The sequence below is a fragment of the Sphaerodactylus townsendi genome, linkage group LG02 (genome assembly GCF_021028975.2).
Source record: "Sphaerodactylus townsendi isolate TG3544 linkage group LG02, MPM_Stown_v2.3, whole genome shotgun sequence".
Lineage (NCBI taxonomy): Eukaryota > Metazoa > Chordata > Lepidosauria > Squamata > Sphaerodactylidae > Sphaerodactylus > Sphaerodactylus townsendi.
Genome location: NC_059426.1, coordinates 49932607 through 49954863, shown reverse-complemented (window position 1 = coordinate 49954863; position 22257 = coordinate 49932607). Strand labels below are relative to the sequence as shown.

The 22257-nt window shown below is 41.0% G+C and overlaps 1 protein-coding gene across 1 annotated transcript in view; it reads left to right on the top strand.

The window, feature by feature from the left end:
- The window catches only part of THSD7B (thrombospondin type 1 domain containing 7B), a 552862-nt gene that overhangs the window by 514202 nt on the left and 16403 nt on the right, over nucleotides 1-22257 (top strand). Inside the window, exons 18-20 of the mRNA XM_048484496.1 lie at nucleotides 10252-10393; nucleotides 12867-12982; nucleotides 14287-14404. Coding sequence (XP_048340453.1) covers nucleotides 10252-10393; nucleotides 12867-12982; nucleotides 14287-14404 — 376 coding nt within the window. The remainder of the gene's footprint in view (nucleotides 1-10251; nucleotides 10394-12866; nucleotides 12983-14286; nucleotides 14405-22257) is intronic.

Genomic DNA, 22257 nt, shown 5'->3' with positions numbered 1-22257 from the left:
TAAGATGTGGAGAGAAATGTTCGGAACAAAAACTACCAGACCACAGCCACACAGCCCAGAAAACCCACGATATCCAGTTGATTATGGCTATTAAAGCCTTTGACTTCTAGTCTACATTCACTAGTTTTCTAAGCACTACATGCGGTCAGTGTCTGTCCTATTCCTATGTAAAGTATTCATCAGCACTGAAAAGAACATGATAATATCCTTTTATGCAGACATTTGTGTACGTTTAGAATAGTGCTCGGAGGGAATCACATTCACAATTCCCATGAGCGACATAGCAGTTGTGTGCCACACCACCAAACATACTTATACAATAATAGAATATATAATTATTAATATTCAATATTTGACTATTTGACTAATTTGACAATATTTGACTAATATTTTCAGTTATTAGAACCTCTGTGCATATAGAATTATCTCTCCCCTCCACTGTTGAAACTTAGCCCCTGTATGTTTTGAGTAAAAGGAAGAACCTTCTAGTCACACTTAGGCCACAAGACGGCTTACAAGCTTCAGAATTCTATTAGTCTGGAGCTTGCCTATGATAAAAGTCATCGAGGTGTTGGGATAGAAGTTCAGAGCCTGCTGAGAAAGGTAGAGGATATTTCTTTTTTTGAGAAAGAGATTGTACCCTTCTGTCTCTGGCATGAAAGAGGCTCACAATTTATCTACCCATTCCCCAGTCCCTTTCCTCAAGGTGGGAATTATTTGCCAACCACAAGTCTCATTAGGCAATAGACTTGCCCATTCTCCTTAAACATGGGGCAACTCCACCTTGCGGAACAGTTCTCCTGAAGAGCCACAGGTAGCATTGTCAATGCTAAATCCACAGTTAATGGATTTAGACAATTTTATAGAAACCTGTCCCATTTGTTTCAGTGAACTTTTCTTCCCTGTGAGTAATTTACAGTGCAATCCTATACATAATTATTCCAGACTAAGACCATTGATCTGAACACACTGTACAAAGAATGGCACAGTTAGAATCAACACAGTGAGCGTGTTAATCTTCACTACTGAAGCAAATCTTTTGTGTGTATGTTCTTTGACCAGACACAATATAATTGTAAGTTTTTAAAGAGCCTCGATATTGGAGGCCTTTGATGTTAGTGTTTCAGAGTAGATGTAAGTGCTCCCTGCTTGTGAGTTGAGCTTCATTCTTTTGCCAGCGGTTAACACCACCCAAAAATGTTCAAAGCCCCATTATTGATAAGTTGTGTGAAGCTACCTTTTATTTTATGTTTTAATCACTACTTGTGTTGTAAATTGCTTATTAAATTGTTACAGAGCCTTCACATCTGCATGCCGATTGTTATGAGTGGTTCATTATACAGTTAAAGCTGGTCAGGTCCTTCTTCTGCAGAACACTTTATTACATTGTGAGCTTTGAGTTGCACATTTACTTACGAATAGCTCGTTAAAGGTCATGATCTTCACTATGTGCAAGCTTTTCAATAAATTTCAAGGCCGGTTAACATGTTACAACCTTTGTAGCCTGCATTTATGAGGGCCAAGTGAGGTGCTCGATGAGAACCCTCAGAGGGAGATCGCAGAGACAGTGTTATATATTACAGAACAAAACATTTCAGTAGCTCAAGAATGCTTTCAAATGGAGCACTTACCTCTTAACCTCCAAGTATACCTCCAAGTGAAACATAAAATACAGTTCCTTACATCTGTGTAGCTCCCAAGCACATTTGCACATTAGTGGAGCTGTGTTTTATGTTAAAGCTTGTAATATTCATAATAAATTGTGTCTAAATAGTTAGAGATGGTGTCAGCACAATTGGATCAAATAATTTAACAAGTAATGGAGCCACTCTAGATCAGATAAGTCTAGACATCATCACCCCTCCCCACTCCATGAAATTTATTAGAAATCCACTGTATAGTAGTTTTTCACATCCCAAAGCTGTGTCGGTGGGCAGGGTTGACATAATGAACAATCCTGAATTATACAACTGGGATGCAGGGAGCTTGCCACAGGAAACATAATGTTTATGTCAAGTGTAACATATAGGATGGGGCCATCTTGGTGTAGTGGTTAAGAGCAGCAGATTCTAATCTGGAGAATCGGGTTGGATTCCTCCACTTTTCCACATCAACCCTGCTGAGTGACCTGAAGCCAGTAACAGTTCTCTCAAAACTCTCTCACTCCACATGGAAGCAGGCAATGGCAAACTATCTCTGAATGTCACACACACAACATCTGGGGTGGTTCTCTGCTACTCAGTTTTGATCAACAAACACCAGCAGTCACTGTATAAAATACAAAATGCATCCAGAACTCTGAAACCATTTGCTAAACCTGCATATAGTGTATTGATCAATACAGACATCTCATTAGGCACTAGTGCAGGGGTAGGGAACCTGCGGCTCTCCAGATGTTCAGGAACTACAATTCCCATCAGCCCTACAGCATGTGGTGGCCATGCTGAGTAGAAGGCTGATAGTGGACTAGGCTATAGAGAAACACGCGGGATTCCCAGTGAATATCTAACTGAAACTGTTAATGCTGTAAAAACTAAATAGGCTGCAAAAATATAGGCCAATTTATCTGAGCAGATTATTTTGCTGAGAATAAGAATACAATGCACACACACACACATACACACACACACCCGTTAGTCCCAGCCTGCAGCATAGAACACGCATGGGTTGTGACTCACTGGTCGGTAGCTAGACCAACCTATGGAGGGGAAACTCTGCTTTAAGACAGTGATGCTTCTACCCATTCTGCCAACCCTTGGTGTGCCTAGCGGTACAGTGCCAAAATGGGGAGCCCATTGTTTGCATTGGCTCAGTGAACCCGCAAGGACACACAGTAAGTAAAAACTTGTCTGGACTTGCCCTTGCCAAACCAGTCATGCATATAGCCTTTCTCAACCCTTCCTGAAGGGATTAGGAAAACGTAGTGAGCCTGCCCTGGAGGGCAATCCCATCTCCAGGCCTGGACAATACACCCTTGCGGAGACAAAGGACTTGTTAATGCATTTGCTGTGAGTGTTCCTGCCCAGTGTTGCATTAACTCAATACTTCTTTTTCTGACTAACCTCTCTAACAGTCACCACATTTGCATTGTCATTATTCTATAGCTTTAATTCCATCAGCTATCTTCCCCCTTTTCAGGCATTCCTAAGCTTGGCCCATCAAGCTGATGCCTGAACCATTAAATTAATGACCCTACTATTAAGATTGATGTCTGTCTCTTGTCTTTCTTCAGAAAGGCAGGCCTCCTCTTTGTCCTGGGAGATTAAACTCTCTTAGCATGGCAAGAGGACCTGATCTCCTCCATAAAATAGGCCCCCATCCAACACTCAGCATTCAGTGTGTCTGGACCACTGATCTGGCCACACTGTTCTGCCTAGTACTTCTGAGCCAGCAAATGGTTCAGTTGCTGCTGGGTGCCACCTGCTTTCTATCCTGCTTCCTTGGAGCCCAGTGTAGGTTGCTGGACTCTGCTTCACAGACCCAAAGTCAATTCAGGATTTGGTATATCACCCCTGAAAATTTCCCCAGTTCCTTTGCTGTTCCAAATCTATCCCCTCAGAACTGCATATGTCCTAAGACTGTGCGTGTGTTCTCCTACTTTGATTATTGTGTGCTTGTGTACTCCCATTATTCCTGAATAAAATTGTTTAACTTTATTCACTCTCCTGTGGAATTTCATGCAAAAGCTGATCTTGGTATATGTAGGCAACAAAGAACCACAGCTTGCCTGACCTTCTGCTAAGCCAAGAGTCTGCTCTCACTAATTCTCCATTCACCATTTTGGGTAACAGGTTGAATATATATAGTAGTTTGCAGACTTAATCCCTAGCATACCCAGTTAAAGGATCTCAAGTAGCAAATATTGGGAATTACCTATATTTGCACAAGGCTCTGCAGAACTGTTCCAGAATAGAAATAACTGTAGATTAATGACTCATTATAAGGTAGTGTCATAGGGTCGGTCAAGTTCTCCCAGGTATGATTCGGAATGTACTCCTTCAAATAAGTTTTACTGATTCACTTTGGATCGAGATTGGTTTGGATTCATTTGTGGTCAATCCTGATGCAAAGCTAGTCCATCACTTCAGCAGCCATCATTTAGTATAGTCCACCTTGGGATGGAGCATGACTGAGTTGTGTAGTACAGACCTCTATAACTTGTGCCCCATGCAGCCAATCTTGTATCAATCCTGAGCGATCAGAGGCTCAATGGATCTCTTGCTTCTTGTCTGGTACTTTTTAAAAAAACCTGTACCTGATAGAACTCTACATACTTGCTTGATGTAATCAACTGTTGGGAAACAGATCATGAAAAGCATGTGAGGTTATGCTGCCACCACTAAAACTTTGGCAGAGGTGTGGCACATGTTTTGATTTGCTTTGGCTTTGCATCACTTCATTTTTAACTTTGTTCAGCTTCTTGAGCAAAATATCTTTTCCTGTACTCTGTAAATGCATGAAAGTACAGGTAGATTCTTTGTACTTCTCCCTTCCTTTTCTAGCTCCCGTCAGTGACAGCAGGTCACAGTGGGCAAAATGTAATTGATTACAAGAAATGCAGCAGTTCTATTTATTTTCTCGAGCCTGGCTCTTTGGAATTGGACCAAAGCCTAGAGTTTCTGAAGCAAATGCTCTTTAGGGACAAACTCTAGCCTACTTATATCTCATTTTCCCACAGACCTTTTGAAGGATTTTAGTAGTTTTTATAAACTGGCCAATTAATCTCTTACATTACTTCAATATTCAATTCCTATATGTCAGGTAAACAGAGATAAAGAAGCTGTATTAAGGACCTGAACAGTTATTTTACTTTGTAGAAAATGGTGGTAGTTCATTTTGATATCTTTGTGTTATATTAACTTCAGATAGCTAGCAGTGTTTTAAGGGCTTATAAGTATTGATAAATATTCAGTGACAACAAGAAGACATGCCTAGACTGTAAGGCATGCGACTTATAGTTATATCCCATTGTCTGAGTGAATAGGTTCTCTAAATTGCAGTGTTTTTTCTCGTTTTCAACAACAGAAGGTGGTGGCCTAGTGATCAGGCAGCATGGGGAGAGAGGAGAAATATGGTGATTGGGCAACTAGGGAGAGGGGAAACCTACAAACTGGCCAATGCACTCAATCCACTTTCAATGCACTTTGCAGATGGATTTTACTGTGTGAAATAGCAAAATCCACTTGGAAACAATTGTGAAAATGGATTGAAAGTGCATTATTCTGCATGTGCAGAAGGGGCCTTAGAGAGGGAAGGAGATATCCAGTAATTAGGAGGACTGCAACATGAAAATCAGGCCAAATTTAGGAGTAGGCAAAGGAGGAAACACGGTCCAAAGAAGAGGGAAGGGATTTCCCTTCCTCTCACCTATGTTACTTCTTGGATCCCCACATTCGGGTCTTCCGGGTGATTTACCACAGAGCCACCTTGGTGACTGTAGTATTTCCTGGCCTCTACGTGTACTAGGATTGGCTGGACTGAACTCAGTAAAGAAAAGGTGGAAGAGTTTATGCTGTACCCAGAGACCCTTGGCCTTCCCTGCCCTTTTCTTTCAGCCTGGGCAAAGCAGCTCTCTCCTTCAGCAGGCTGGGACTGTATCCTAGCAGAATTGTGCCCAGGGAAAAACACATTTTGGGTTTGTTCAGGATGGAGTTTAGGTTTCTTGATTTTCTCCCGCCCTTTGAGCAGTATATGCATGCACATCAGAATTTGTCCAAATCTGTATAAAGGATTGTGATCTCAATATCCACTATCAGAATAAAATGGCCATTTGCCAAGTTACATACTGCAGACTTTAGCAGATGAAAGGGAGGAGCCTCTCCTGGCTTTCAGTTGCCCAGCAGTTTTTTGACCAGTGTTGAAGTAGGATTTCATAACTAACCACCATAAACCAAAAGAAGAACAGAACAGAAAAACGATTCTTTTGAAATGTGGCCCTCACCTTCAAAGAATTCAGGCACTTACCTAGTTGTATGCTGAAGAAACCAGAAGTGGTTGCTTAGAAACTGGCCCTCTCTGATTTCACTGGCGCTGTGATTGATTTTAACAAATCAAAATAAATGCAGTAGAGCATTAATTGGGAGCATCTAGCGAGACACTTCTCTTTGATTCTTATTGGCAAATCATTTACGCTATTATTTTTGCCTGCAAGGGTAAACAATCAAATTAATTGCATGAAATGTAATAAACGATTCGTAAACACTTTTCAGCAGGATTAGTTTTCAGGTAATTAAGAATAATGGCTGATCTGATATGTGTCTGGGTGACCATTCCCCTGGCTAGCAGCAGAGGTTTCAATAAGGTTGCCACATGAAATTATACAACAAGGCGAAAGATAGCAGAATGATTGCATTTAGTTAATTCAGACGCAGTGCAACAGCAGGAAGCCCGGTCTTTCCTGGCAGATGTCCATGGAGAAAACGCTTGGGGTCAAACTGTGTGCTCTTTCTCACATTGCTAGACAGAGCCTAAATAACTGCACTGCAGTTTGTCTGGAGCGGTGCCAGCATTGTATCAGGTGAAACCATAGCAAAACGGAGCTTCTGAGCATCAGTGGCTCGAATCTCTTTTTGAATATTCAGGGAAAGGAATGAGTCCTCCTCAGTCCTTCTTCTGACACTTGCTCAAGTTCTGCCTTCTGTGGCAGCTGCAAGGCAATAGAAGCACGTGTTTTTGAACTGTGGTCTGAATAGTTAATGGCCTTTTAAAGGGGGAAAGATAGAGCCCTCAGTGTGATTTGTGGAAGGATGTGACTGTAAAAATCCCCAATATATATGAAAATTTAAAAAAAAATTCGTAGAATTTCTTGTCCAGTCCATGGCTCTTGATTCCTCCCTCTACAGGTAAAAACTGGTTCTCGTCCTTAATTATATATAATCAAAGATAATTAATTAAACTTTTCATGTGGCTTTCATTCCAGTATTTAGAAGCCTGGAACTTTTTTCGTGCTCTATTGCTTGTCTCGTTTCGCTTTCCTTGGAATCAATAAGAGAGCTACTTTTGGCATCAAGTGGCCTAGAATTTGCCATTCTTTCATGGTATAATTCTGCCACTCTTAATCACTTTGAGTAGCCCCCGTTGGCCCCAGCTTCACTACCATCTGTGATGAAGTGCAGCAGGTTAAGACACTTAAAAGTATGTGCTGACATAATTGCCCTTACGAGCGATTAAATTACTGAAGTGGCTGCCCTCCAAGGTGTCAATGTCATGATACAGGAGGGCACTACGGATACAGGGACATGCTCAATATCTCAACTTTTCCCCACAGCCAATAGATAAGATCTTACATGGTCAGACACGTATGTGACATCTTGTATCCAGAAATGACTCAACCTAGAGGATGAGACATTTTAATGTTTACCAGAAAAGCACCATAACTTGAATATTGGCAAAGTTGGAATTTTTTGCTTTATAAGAGTATGGAGGCTGCAGGTGAGCAGTGCAGTCCTACCGAGAATTACACCTAAGCTCATTGCAGAGTATTGCATTTAATGGTGGAGAATGCTGATGAATGGGACAGGTTAGTTCAGTACCTCAGATCCATGTGTTAAAACGTGAAGAGGCCATGGAATTTAAACTGCAACAAAGCTACCTTTGCAGTGTAATCCTTTGCAGAATCATTCTCTAGTCTAAGTTTATTGGTTTCTGTCGGTACGGACAGGAGGAACTCTGCACAGAATTGCACTGTTATTGTAGGATCTGCAAAAAGGTTGATAATTCGACCAAATTAAACAGGGAACAAACAATTTTAGCTTGCCTTCTTTCAGGTGGGATGAGAACCCGTTCTGGCCTTTGTGCCCTTTCCATATGGGTGACTGCATGCATTCTCATTTAAGTTCTTCCTTTTTCATTGTTTAGAAAACATTTTTGCCACTTTTGCCAGAAATTACAGAGGGGTTCATCATGCATTCTCACACCTAGCCTACCAGAACCCTAAGTGGTGAAAGTCTAAGGCAGGGGTCGGCAACCTTTGCCACCCAAAGAGCCATTTGGACCCATTTTCCACGTCCCCAAAGATCTACTGAGCCGCCTCTGGTTTGGCCCCTCCACTCACCTTTCCTTCCAGCACTGGGAGGTGGAGGTGCCAGGCAGGGGAACCCCCTCTGCCCTACGGAGCAGGCAGCCGCGTGCTCCGTGGGGCAGAGGGGGGGTGGCAGCTGCAGCCTGCCTGGTGCCGCCGCCTCTCGCGCTGTGGGAGGCAGCGGCGCTGGGCAAGGAAACCCCCTCTGCCTGACGGAGCAGGTGGCCGCCTGCTCTGTGGAGCAGAGGGGGGATGGCATCTGCAGGGATGGCAGAGGGGGGATAGCGGCTGCTCTGGAGGGACATGCCCATGCTACCCTCTGACCTCCAGGGACTGGAAGGCAGTGTGGGTGTGTCTCTCCAGCCCTCCAGAGCTGGAAGGAGAGATGAGTGGAGGGGACGTGAAAAGTGGTGCCCTCATGCATGGAGCCACCACCAGTTTGGCCACCTTTCTTTCCAGTGCTGCTCTGGAGGGACTGAAGGGACACAACCATGCTACCCTCCGACCTCCAGGCCACGTGGAGCCGCAGTATAAGGCTGAAAGAGCCGCATGCGGCTCCAGAGCCGCAGGTTGCAGACCCCTGGTCTAAGGCATCATGAAATGAGTTTATTATTTATATATCTATTTAGCAAATTTTCCTTCCACCTTCACGAGAACCTACTGGATGTGGCTTACAGAATAAAAAGGATGAAAACAAAATATTAGCAATGAAAATCCAGCCCAAACATAAAAAACATAGTCTGTATAAAGCAGACCATAGACAGCTTAAAATAATAGTTTCCAGTCCAAAATAGTGTTAAAAGATCAACTCCTAATGAAAAGCCTGGATGAAAGGAAATGTTTTAGCTTGACACCGGAAAGATGGAAGCGCAGATGCCAAGCAAGGCAGCAGATGTCCCATAAATAAGGTGCTACTGCTGAAAAGGCTGGTCTCTCGTTGCCACCTTCCTCACCTCTCAAGGAATGAATGCAAAGAACAGAGCCTGTGAGACAGATCACTGCGTTCATTCATTGATGTTCATGCCAAAAGACACAGACTGACATTGTCAGATTGCCACTGTTACCATGCCTGGTCACATGATAGTTTCTTTCCCCAATTTCTCCTGCCCTCGTCTAATCCACATCTTTAAAAAGTCCTGACAGTGATTGGACTAAATGATCTTTTGGTCTTTTCCAGTTGTATAATTCTTCAATTCAGTTTCCAAACTCAGACAAATTAAATATGTGCTGCACAAGGATAAATTCTGCTTTGTTTAATCAGGACTGTGATCAATGATATCTGAACTGAGTTTATTAAACTACTAAAAAAAATATAGCCGGAGGCTAGGTGAAGAGATTTGAGAATTATGGTTAAAGGTTTCTTAAACATTCTGAACTCCCAGGGAAGTTTGACAGGAAAAAAATAAAATATATTGTGGGATATTTTTTTCCAGAATTTGTTTTGGCAGCCTTATATAAAGCAAAGGTTCTCCAGCCAGCAAAACACTGTTCTTTCCCTGTAGTTGAAAGCAAGGATAATATGGATGCAGGACTGATAAGCTATCTGCATTAGTGGATCTACATCAGTGCATTGGCATGTATGTGTAGTTGGCATTTTCTCTTTATCCTGTACCATATTCAGTCACTATTGTGTTAAGCAGCTATTTGAACCAAATAGCAGCTGCTGAACCCACTGTGGCAAATCCCAACCACTTGTGTGTGAAATTACACAGTAAAATTTCTCTTGATCTTCATTTCTGACCCTGTGCCTGTAATCATATAGAACACCTTGCCCATTATTTTTTTCTATTGCCCATTTTCTATCTAGACTCAACCAAGTTATTTCACAGGCTTTGGGGTTAGATGAGGATCACATCTGTTTTTCTTTCATGGACATAAATCCAGCAATTACATATCGGGTTGCCTCTTTTATCAATTAAATTAAGAAAAACATTTGTGCATGCCAACCTTCAAAGGTAGAACCTGTCAGTCCTGTTTTTGTCTATGGAATTCATTATTGTGTTTTATCTTACTATATATTTTATTTCATTGTATCGCTTTTATTAATATGGTTTTTTATTATGTTCTTAAGGCCTGTGGCTACAACACTTTGTAAATATTTACATTAGCCAGCTTTTTTGAATTTCTGTTTGCAGGAAGGACATGGCATTACCTGACTAAGAGGTCATTCAAGCTCTGCTAACAAAATTGTACCATCCCTTTGTTAACATTTGTCCTGTCCTCTTTTTCAGCCTTGTGACTCCAACATAATGCAAACGCGAACACGACGTTTATTGAGATCTCCTGTACATCCCAAAACCTGCCCTGAAGATTCTCAAATGTGGCCTTGTGTTCTAAATCAAAATTGTTTTCACTATTATTACAATGTAACAGGTAAGTGTACTTCACTGTGACTTGGAACAAATTGTGCTCCTTTATGCATGTGTCTGAAGGAGAGGACTGAATGGTAAATGAAGAAAAAAGATATATTCTGGAAAGACTGATTCTGAGTCTACTATGATGCTTGCTAAAGCCTACTGGAACTCATTTACATAAAGATAGTCTGCTCTACAAGCACCCCGTCATTACTGACCCTTTTGGTTGATGTCATATCACAAGAGGCAAACTATTTTTAGGGGCAGAGCTCATTTAGGTAGGTTTTAATTCTTATAAGACTGACTAAGAACAGGAAAATACTTTCTATACAGAAAAGTGCTATATAATTGAGAAATAGTAATGTAAATATATGTTCAAGCAAATTGTATAGACTGCCCTGTATTTAAAAGTAACTACCTAAAATTATGTTCTATTCACTCTCCAGGCATTTTTGTGTTTTCAATTATCTACTTAGCACAGCCCACCTTATGCCTCTTTGGCAAGAAGTGAGTCCCACTGGGACTCACTTCCAAGTAAGTGTGCCTAAAATTTCAGCCATACTTTGCTGAAACTAGACCTGCTATTTTCCACTTACATAATTAATTGTAAGAAATAACATACAAGTGCTTCCATTGACTTGGGTGAGGCTACTTAGATGCTTTAGAACAAAAACTTATATTACCATTGCAGACAAAAAAATGTAATTACACAAAACTAGTTATCAGTTTAGGGACCATACAGACAAGTTGGGCTACGAAGGCTTAATCTAAACAGATCTAACTTCAGTTACTAATCATTAAATATGGCCGTTGAAACTGATTATCATTTGTGATGTTGTAAAACAAGAAAAAGTGCAAATCAAGCAGTATATTAACTGTACGCATAGGAGACTTACGTTATTAATTTAATGGTCATTGCAATCTTTTGTTTCAATAAAATCTTGTGACTACATAGAAGTGAATTAATCCATTGCCTCTTGATAGAAAGATGAGGTAAAAACTGTGTTGCCCCATTCCAGGAATCTGTTCAAAACAGATACCTGCATGCACATTTGAGATTTTTCTGCCTGTAAGGACTTCTGCATTTACAGAACATGCAAAGGGATTCAGAAATGGTGATATCCCTCCCACTGAAGCTAGGAATCCTGTATGCAAATTGATGCAGCTGTATAGTTCTGAACGTCTTTGTAGTCCTTTTTAAAATAATGGGCAGAGCAATAGTTTGAGAGACAGCGGGGTGAAGGGGGCAAGCAGAGAGAAATCTCCATGCCAAGATCAGCCCCACGTGTGGAAAAGTCAGGGGTGAGCTCTTCTCTTCAGAGCATGAGATGCGGCCATTTTCCTGCTTAAATGGTCTTGTGCTTGAGGGGAGGAACCCTTCCTTTTCAGTTCTTTCTTCGCCACTGCTGTGGGAGGACAGAATTTCAGCAATTTATTTTATTCACATTCCCAAAGTCACTTTTATTTAATCCTTCTCATTGTGGTGCAGAAGGAATTGTTTAAAAATGTTCTGAGACCAAGATGACCAGATCAGATGGGCACTCACTGTGTCTGTTACGTCTGGGCAAGGGGCAAAACACCAATACTTGTAAGTTTTGAATTCAGTTCACCCTGAAAGCCCGCTCTGACAGAGCAGCCAGATTCCACTTGCCTTCTCCAGCACTATCATTGTCAGAAGAAGAATTGGAATACTGGTCCTGTATATCTAGCCTCCATTACTTCCAGAATGGAATGTGCCTTTGGAACCATCACAACCAGTTCTGTGGCCCTACTACACTGTACCACCTTCACCATAGCAGCATTACCCATTTTATTTCTATCACCCTTTTTTTCAGGAGTAGGGGGATAATTCCAGAGCTTCTGGATCTGAGCAACAGGTCTGGTCCAAAACCTAACCATCAGTTCCAACCTGGGGTTTCTCTGCTTTTATAGCAGTGCAGGACCAGCCAATGATTCTACCAGAATCTGAAGGTGATAGAGCAGCCTCACAGTCCAAGCAAGTACATTCAGATTAATCCCCAGATAATACTGTGGGGAATGTTGATCCTATCAGTTTAGGATGGCACTGCAAAATAGTTTATGCTGAGATGAACAGGATAGTTTATGCACCTTTTAAAGAATGAAACATGATTTGTTTTTGTCAGACAAAAATCAGACAAAGATTGCAACATGCTTTGCTTTAAGAAGTAGCCTTCGAAAAATGTTTATTTATTTTTTTCCAGTGGAGAAGCATGGCGCTTGATAAAGCTTAGTCTATTTGGAAATAAGTCCAGTGTTACTCAACTGGGCTTACTCCTAGGGAAGTGGGTTTAGAATTACAACCTTACTGCACACTGAAGTGATTTAAGAGACAAAGAGTAAAATTTGGCCCATGTTTTAAAATTAATCTCTTTACCTCAAATGTCTATAGCAAAGATAATTTTTGATACAATGAAACTAGCATGCATACAGAATACCAGACAGAACTAAATGTGGTCATTATGTATTTTTAGACTGGAGCACTTGTCAGCTAAGTAAAAATGCAATCTGTGGCGAAGGGATTAAGAATCGCCTTCTGAGCTGTGTACGCAGTGATGGGAAAACAGTGACCATGAACTACTGTGAGCAGGTGAGCTTTCATCTGATACATCTGTGCTATTGAAGTCTTTGGTAAGTTGTGCTACATAATACAAAATTTGACTTATTGTCACAGGTCTTTTAGTTTGTTGATGTTTCAAAAATTTTTGTTCTTTTGCTGAACCATTTGAGAGTTTGCTTTTGTTTTTGCTCATTTGACAAGTTGCGGCTGACATGATGATTTTGTAGAGTTTTTAAGAAGCATTCAGAGATGGTTTGCAGCATATTTTTTATTTATTTGTTTATATTTATACTTTCAATTTATTTGACGCCCTCCACCCTTGGAGTGAGTTAATGCATTTTCTTGGTTTCTGCTACCTCAATACAGAATTTCATATTTTCACACATCATAGAAGTCCACACTGTCTAGATACAACTTTGTGTGGTAACCAGAATCCTGAAATTTTCATCCTCTCTTCTTGCGATTAAAAATTTTAGGTTTGAAAGAATATAGAAGTCACACATAGAACAAAGCTTTGATGTCTTTATAGAGCCCCTCCCCACTTGTCTCTGGTACATTTCTAGGAATTATAAAATTCAACATGTTCTGTACATTTTTATCTTTTCAGTATTGTTGGTTTCATTTTGATTTTATATGTGACTGGGTCAGTAGACCTCAATAAATTCACCGTCAAATGTAGATGAATGAATAACTACCAAGTGTATTTCTTTATCTTTGAAAAATACTACGTTCAACACTGCAGTTGTTACATATAAGGAATATACTTGGTGCTCAGTGGTGCACAGGAATGGCTCATTCACAGGAAGCTTACAGCCAAAGGCCTGGCACCACACATACATCGAATCTTGATGTAGTAGAATAGGCTATAGTGTTTCAGACTGCAGGTAAAACAGACATTTGAATATTGCCCTATGTAAAAACTGTCTCTAATCAGGAATGTAGAGAGAAGTTCTAGCTTACATACTGTTTGAACTTTTCACTTGTAATTGTCAACATATAGGAGCTTTGAAAAAAATCCTTTATCTGCTGTCTGTAGCAGTACCAGTGTTATCACCTCAGAACTGTAACATAACATTCTGCTGCATGTGTAGACCAGGCCTCTCAGTGTTTCTGTGGTGAAGCTATTATGTTTACCAAATCTTCATTTACATGAACTTCACTTACATGAACTTTAATTGGCTGGCTATTTCCACATCAGCTAATAGTGTGTTCCTGTTTGGGTTACCTGGACCCAGATCAATGTGAATTGGCTCCTTGACCTGTTTTTAAAATATTATTTCCTGACCCATCAGTGACAAACAAGTGACTTGTTTTTCTTTCTTTTTAAAAAATAGCTAAATTTGGAGAAGCCTGCAAAAATGATTGCTCACTGCCTTGTGGAATGTGTGGTAAATTGCCAGTTGTCCGAGTGGTCTGCCTGGTCAGAATGTTCACATTCATGTGGCCTTTCAGGTAACTTGTTGATCAATGTTCTGTCTGTGTTCTTTGAACAGTAATATACACTAAAGTGCTTCAAAACATGTGTTCTGAAGATAGAAGTCTGACTTTAAACATAATGTAGTGTAACAAGGATCCCCAACATGGTGAACCTTCCATGGGGACCACCAAATGTTTTTAGAAAAAAGGTGGGGCTAGGTAAGGTTCTTGCCCAACAAGACTTCTGATTGGCTGTTGTAAATCCAACTGGCTGTGAAGATTAAAATAACATTGTTTCAGTAGCAGCTGCTTCCTCACTGTTGGTTTTATTCTCTGTAACTCCCTTTTCCCAGTAATTTTTTCTCCTCCAAGACACCTTTGGGTCGAATTTTTTCTCTCAACCAGGATTGTTCAAAAATTGCAAAACTAGTGATTCTTATTTGCCAAGATGGGGGCATTTTGTGCTGCTGCAAATATTCTCCATCCTGCTTGCCATTTGGTGAAGGTTTCCCATGGAGGTTTCCTTTGCTAGCAGCTCATCCGTTTGTTATTTCCATTTAAAAAGTACATGAATACGGTTAGTTTTTCCTGATGATCCCATGCACGTGTCATTTTTTATTTTTATTTTTTTGAGGGAGGTGACTTTGTAGCTCTGATGACACGATATAAGAATCAGAAATGCTCAGAGGGCTGGTCTACCTCCCATTAAGAGGCAATGGGTAGACCTGTCCTCCATGGAGGACAGGTCTACCCATTATTTTCAACTGCAGGTCATGGTCAGCAAGACATTTTATTTGTACAGTGCATAAAGGGCCCATGTCTGACATTTCATTAGAAGGCAGTAACAATAGAACTTATATCAGTTCAACTGGATGGGGATTGATATTTGGCATAGGGTCCAGCTCCCAGGATAAGCAAACATGTCAAGTAAGGCTCCTTGTTCTGTAAATCATCTATTAAGTAATGCTTCAAAAGCCAGACTATGTATGGAAATTGCTTTCCTCAGAAACTAGACAGGATGTCTAGTATAATAGATATCTACAGCTAATTGTATATCCAAAACAATTTGTGTTTTCACAGTGCAAATCTGAATGTACATCTTCTACATTTGTATTTATAATACAAGGATCTATTTGAGTCAAAATGGTATGTGTTAAGGTTTTCAAAAAATCAGTAGTTGGGTTCTTGTCATATTAGGTCCTACCCAAAGATATCCAAAGATACTTCAGACTTGTTAAGCTTTTCAGCAAAATGTATCTTCCTACGAGTGACATGCTATAATTTAGAACCAATTTGATTCTAATGGCAGAGTTGGCATGACAGCTGCTGTGTTCACTAACTTCCAGGCACCTGTTTAGGGTAGAGAAAGGACAATGCAGAGAAAACTGATTTTTGCACATTATAGAAAGCTCTTTAAAAGCCATTGTGACAGACTGCAGGAGAAAGTGTGTATTTTAAAAGTGCAGATCTGTTAGGAGCCATTATTGTTTACATCTAGAGTGAGGTATAAAAGCCTAGGATCAGGGAAGCCATCTGATTGGCTGAGGCATCCCTGCACTCTGATTGGGTAAAAGATCTGATGACACTGAGGGAGAAGGATATTTCCCTGGGTAAAACAACCTGAGAGTTTTTGGCGTTTGAAGTTCCTGAAGTAAAGAGAGCTATCTGCCTTTGCTGTGACAAAGCATAATAACTCTGAGGAAAATAGTGGCAGTCTGTGTGTGATTCTGGCTTGCCCTACCGTGGTGACAGCCCTGTATGCTGTGGTTTAAGCAAATATTACACAGACTGAAGTATACTGGTGGTTAGGTTGTTGAGTGCCCAAACTGAGGAGCATATATATAACCAGTAAAGGATATGTCTTCCAGGAAGAGGGAAAAAATCCTAAAGATCAGTTAGTCTGCTGTATTGGGTTTTGCTTTTGTTTTCCTCAACAGGGCGTTTTATGTTTTGTTTTGAGTGTTTTCTATCTGTGAAGGCTGAGTGGGGGTACTTTAGTAAATGTACAAAGCCTGAAAGAACCCAGTATGAATACCCATTAGCCATAATACCATTTTGGAGGAACTGTATCATCTATGCAACAGCATCTTATTACCATCTAAGCTTACAGAATCTGAACAAACCTAAGTCTGTGCCTGAGAAACAAATATTACTTATCTGCCAAAGCTCTCTTTTGTAAATATATGGCCCTTTCCGCACTGCGGAAAGGGCGCTTCCCCACCAGCAGGAATTCTGCCAGTGAAGGGGTGGGGGCCGTTCGCATGAGAGCATGCGAGCGGCCCCCAAAGAGGCCGGTGCAAGACAGGTGGCTCCGCACAGAGCCGCCTCTTCCCCGTCCCTCTCCCACTCACCTCGTCACCCCCATCGCCCTGCTGGCCTCCTAAGAGCTGCCCACGCTGCCCTCCGACCTCCAGGGGTCGGGGGACAGCGAGGGAGGGTCTTAGGAGGCCAGCAGGGCGACGGAGGCGATGAGGTGAGTGGGAGAGGGACGGGGAAAACAGCACATTCCTGGTGGTGCCGTTCGCACCGCACCGCCGGGAATGCGCTGTTTACCAAAAACCTCCCTCCAGGAGGGAGGTTTTTGGAGGCGGCCTGACGCCGCCCTGGGGGAGGGGGAGGGGAGCCAGGTCGGCGTTGCTGCGTTTTCGCAGCGCCGGCTGTGCGAACGGCTCCCTGGGGACGGCATTTTTGCCATCCCCAGGGCGCCGTTTATGGCCCGTGCAGAAAGGGCCTATATTTCTGTTTCCTCCACCATTTCTTCCACCCAGTTATTTGTCTCCCATTCCCATCTCTTCTCTGATAAATAAATATTTTGTTCTGTTTAAGTTATTGCTGCCTCAGTATTATTATTATGTATGCCTTATAAGGGGTTTGCCAAGAAAGGTTTTAAGATAACAGGCTTCCTTAGCCTTCTTGGTAGTTTAACAGGGCCAAGGCTGCCACCAAATACTACCATATTAAAAGCCAGCCTATGACAGGAAAACGTAGAGAAAATCTGTCAAGCCTGGTCAGGGAGTGGTTTTCCTGCTTGGGTGATATTGGAAGGTGTCACAGCAATGCTTAGAAGAGAATTGAAAAAATCAGTGAAAGCAGAGTTCACCACAAGCCATTAGCCTGCGCAGATCAGCATCCCACATGTGGCACCAGTGGCTACTAGTCCAACATCTTGGGGTCCATCCTTCCAGAGATTATTGTGAGAATAAGCCCATGATTTGCTCATGGGTGTTGGTATGGCTAATAATAAAGCAATCTGCAGTTACGCAAAGAGAATCTGCATCTTGCACATAATACCAGGATCTGTTAAAAGTTAATTTAAGGTGAGCTTGGATCTTACCACTGTTCCCAGACAAACCTTTTATATCTTTCTAAAGTACAAGTTTGCCATCCTCTTGAATCATATGATCATATGGGTGCCAGAGGCAATAGGTATTACTGCACACAGAATCACAGACGAGTATTTGTGTGTGTATTTTCTAACAGTGCAAATGCAATCCATACATTTCTAGATAATCTCAAGAACAAGGTTATAGTTGATGAAGTGAAGCTGAAAATATATTGACACTGGCTTAAAATCTAAGGTTTACTGAAAGAAAATCCACAGAAGCTCAATATGAAAAAAAATAGCCAGTCATTTAATGCATTTCAGCAAATGTGCAGCAAGATGATTAACTGTTGCTGTACTGAAAGCTGTCAGTACTTACTTTGTTGCCTTGAATATGTGTGTGCAGTGCCGTCAAATCACAGACAACTCATGCTGACCCCAGCAAGGGGTTTTCTAGGCAAGTAATTAATCACAGGTGGTTTGCCATTGCCTTCCTCTGCAGAGTCTTCCTTAGAGGTCTCCCTTTCAAATACTGACTGTGCTTAGCCTCCAAGATATGATGAGATCAGGCTATACTATGCCACCTTTCCTGGTATTATAACTACCAATGTGCTGGATGCAGATTATTTCACTATTAGCCACAGAAACGTACAAGTGGGTAACTTGTGAAGAATTGCTGTTAAATTCCCCTTTCCTTCCTTCCTTTCTCTCATGCCACTGGTTTTGCCATTCTTTTTAGACAGAAAAAGTGCCAAGGAACCTGCCTGACACCCCACTAACTTATGGGGAGCCTGACTGGCCACAGGGCTCCATTCTTTCCTCTGCCAGCCTCTCCTTCACTCAGCCTGGTGACAGAGATCCCTCAGCATTTTTCCTTGGGACAGGAGAAGTGCTGGGGGAGGACTGAAGTACCTCACTTCTGCATCGCCTTCCCATAGCTTCAGGAAAGCAGTCTGTAAGCTTTGATGGCCACCATACCTGAGACCTGAAATGCGCACATGATTTATTTGGAACTGAATTTTGGTGACACCTAGCTCTAAATCTTGCCTGTAGAAAGTGCCTTGTACATAATTTATGAATTATGTCAGTACATGAATATATCTCTTTATTGTGGTCAAGAAGGAAGAAAATCTAGATGTCATATTCAACCAGTTAGAAACCAATTTAACCATCAGCTCACACACAAACATACACAGACCATACGCAGCCTTGCTGCTCTTTTATTCCACCACATTTGCTGTAATTTCCAAAGGTCTCTGTTGGAAAGCACAGAAGTTTAAAGGTCTTGGTTTGGGTTTCTAGCACAGACATGTCCTGGGTGTACACAATGAGAATTTAATTTCAAGTAGAAGCTAAGGTTAACAGGCTTCGGCGCTAAGAATTTCTGTTAAAAAATTATTTTCTCAATATTTCTGCCACTGGATTTTGCTAGGTATAGAAAGAGAGTTAAAAATATACTTGAGCTTATAGATTCCATTTAAGCACATATTCCCAGAGGAGGCTACCCAGAGGAATTTCAGGAAACACTTTTTAAAAACTGAGCTACTGCTTTCATTTGGTAATAATTTATTTATAGTAAATACAGAAGGACAATGGCAAAGGGGAGACAAACCCTGAGAGGAAGGCTGTGAACCTGTGACTTATTTCTGATCAAAGTAGCTCTCTGGAAACATTTCAAGCAGTGTTCAAAAAGCACCTGACAAAAATCCTGTGGTGCTGCTATGCCAGCAGTTTTTGCATAGGGGTGATGCTGTCCCAGTTGTGATCTTGTGTTCAACCAGTTGAACAAGTGAAAAAAACAAAAACAGGAATCTCAGAAACAAATAGCCAGTGTTGCACCCCCCACTGTGTCTCAGGCAACTTGCAGACTGCCCCAGTTAGCATGATGGCCACTAAAATTATTTCAGTTTCATACATGCAAGGCAGCAGTCTGAAAAACTGATGGCAAAATGATGTCACCCAGACCAATACAGATGGATCCCTCAGGTCAGAGCTAGACAGCTTCTCGTAGTTCTTTGCTCCTTGAGCATCGCTCTGAGCTTGATGCCTTCAGCTACCTCAAATTACTCAATATGTCTAAATGTGCCATGTCTTGGATTGCCCAGGCTAGCTCTATCTTATCAGATTGGAGAAGCTCAGCAGGGTTGGCACTGGCAGCCATGGTTGGTGTTTGTTTGGAAGACCACCAAGGAAGTCCAGGGTTGCTATGCACAGAAAACAATGGCAAACCATCTCTTTTAAGTCTCTTGCCATGAAAACCCTGTGAGGTCACCACAAGTTGCTTGCATCTTGACGGCAGTTTACGCGCACAGCTGGGATTAAACTGAGAATCCAAGTTAATGAGAAAGAAATTAACTTCATTTAGATAAGTCTTTCAGATTTGCACATAATGACTAATGGGAGGTCGTTCAAGATTTCCTTCTTCAATTTTGATGTTATCACATGAGGAAAAGGAGCAAGAGAGAGGACTAATGTGACCCTTAATCAGATTTGGATCTGTCACAAGCAAGATACCATTTATGACCCCTAAATAGAGTACCCGCAATACCCCAAAATGTACCCTCATTATTTTGAAACAATATACTATTGACTCGCAGATGCAGGAAGTTAATGACATAGTATCTTTTTGGGGTATACAGAGAGTCATTACTGGAAACCAGTTGCTAAAGTGGGTGGACTTTGTGTTTGATCCAACAAGCCCATTCTTAGCATATTAGTAATACCATGGTTAGAAACTGCATTTTTACTCCAGAAATAAGCAATTTATCATTTCAACTTATAATATGTTTTTCAGTTTGAGGTTAGCCAAAAGGATATGAGAATAAAACCTTGAATAAAAATAAATTACGTAATCCATTTCAGCCAGCTTTGCAATTGCTTTTTTCCAGGATTTTGCACCAATAGATTTAATCTAAAATGCCACTATATCAAATTCTTGGATTCCCGTTACATTTGTGAAAGGTCTGGTAGGACCCAGAGTTTCTTAAGGTCATTTTTAAATGTTGTGACTAACGTAATTATATTGGCATCAGTCTTCTGTGCAGGTTAGCTGGATACATCCCACTGAAGTCAGAGGATCAATTTGTTATATGCAAGATTGTGGCCGTAATATCTCCCCCGAACAATAGCAATCTTGTTCATTTCTGATGGAGCATATTCATTCAAAATCTACGTTAGATTTCCTCTCTGAGCCCCACCAGTTTAACAAGATTCTTTTTAGGGAAACAGTGATTTATAGAAGAGGGATAGGAATGCAAAACTAAAAAGGGTATACGAGAGACTAAGGACTTTGAGATAATGTACAAACTTTTTGGTATTATAAGCCAGGTTGGCTCTAGGAGTTATCACCTAAGTGCAGATGGATCTGTATTTTCAGCACTGGAAGGTGTACATTTGATTCACAGAAGCTTGTCTGCTATTCTTTGTTAATTAGTAGCAGCTGATAGAAATGCTTCACTGTTTCCTTAATTAAACTCATTTTTAAGTTCCACCTCTCCAGGCAGAAGCTTAATGGAATTGATGACAAACTAGCATCTAGTGCTCCCTTTATGTTCCTTCACAGAATGTTAATCAATAAAGATAACGTAGATCATAATGAATGATTACACACAGAGAGAAATCCTGATTATGAAGCTTGTTTCCTCTCCTGCAACTAACTTTTATAGAAATCGGGTTTACAACTGTTTTAATGGAATAGCATAACATATTGTCCGTGAACTCGTTTTATAAATCCCATACCGTATTCTGGTAAATATTTCTTGCCGTGTGATATCCTTCATTAAATAACTATCATGAATTGTGACATATGGTACCAATTCAATAATTATGATAGCACTGCATTTCACACTGGCAGCGGCTATATGTTTTGACTGCTTTTTTCCTGCCAGGCAAAGTTTGCATTTTATGACCGAATTACATTTATTGTAACTGAAAAATTGCAAGCACTGTTATAGCCATTACTGCCCATAACCACTTTTACAATTTTCATTAAAAGCCTATTTATTTTCAGTGAAATATCCCTAACTCAGAGAATAGAACAAGAAATTAGGTTATCATTTCTGGAATAGTGACGCTGAATGCTATTCATTAAAGTATCAGCAATCTCATGGTTTTTTAAAACATCCTGTGCTACCTATATGAAGAGAAAGGGCGGAAGAAGGAATGTTTTCTCTTACAGTATTCAAACTAGAAGGCAGCTTGTTAGTGAAATGGAAAGCGCCTCCTGAATGGTAGCCGTACAGTACTGATGATTGCGTTGACAGGATTTCCGTCTTTATCAAGATGATTCCCAACAAAGAGTCTCATTAAGTGAGGGAGTGGAGAAATATGTCTTGGCTCTGTACAGGATGCATCTAATTATAACCTGCAGACATTTTGTGTTAATGCGCTCTCATTACTACATCATCGCTATTATTAAATATCCAGTCAAGTTTTGGAGCTTCCTTGTCAATGGAAGGGGCAAATTTGTAGGCGGAAGCTGTTCTTGCCAGTAAAGTGAATGGCAAGCCTTTCTGACTAAAGGAATCAAAGGCCCTTTATGCATGCAGTGCTCCTCGGCCACCAACTT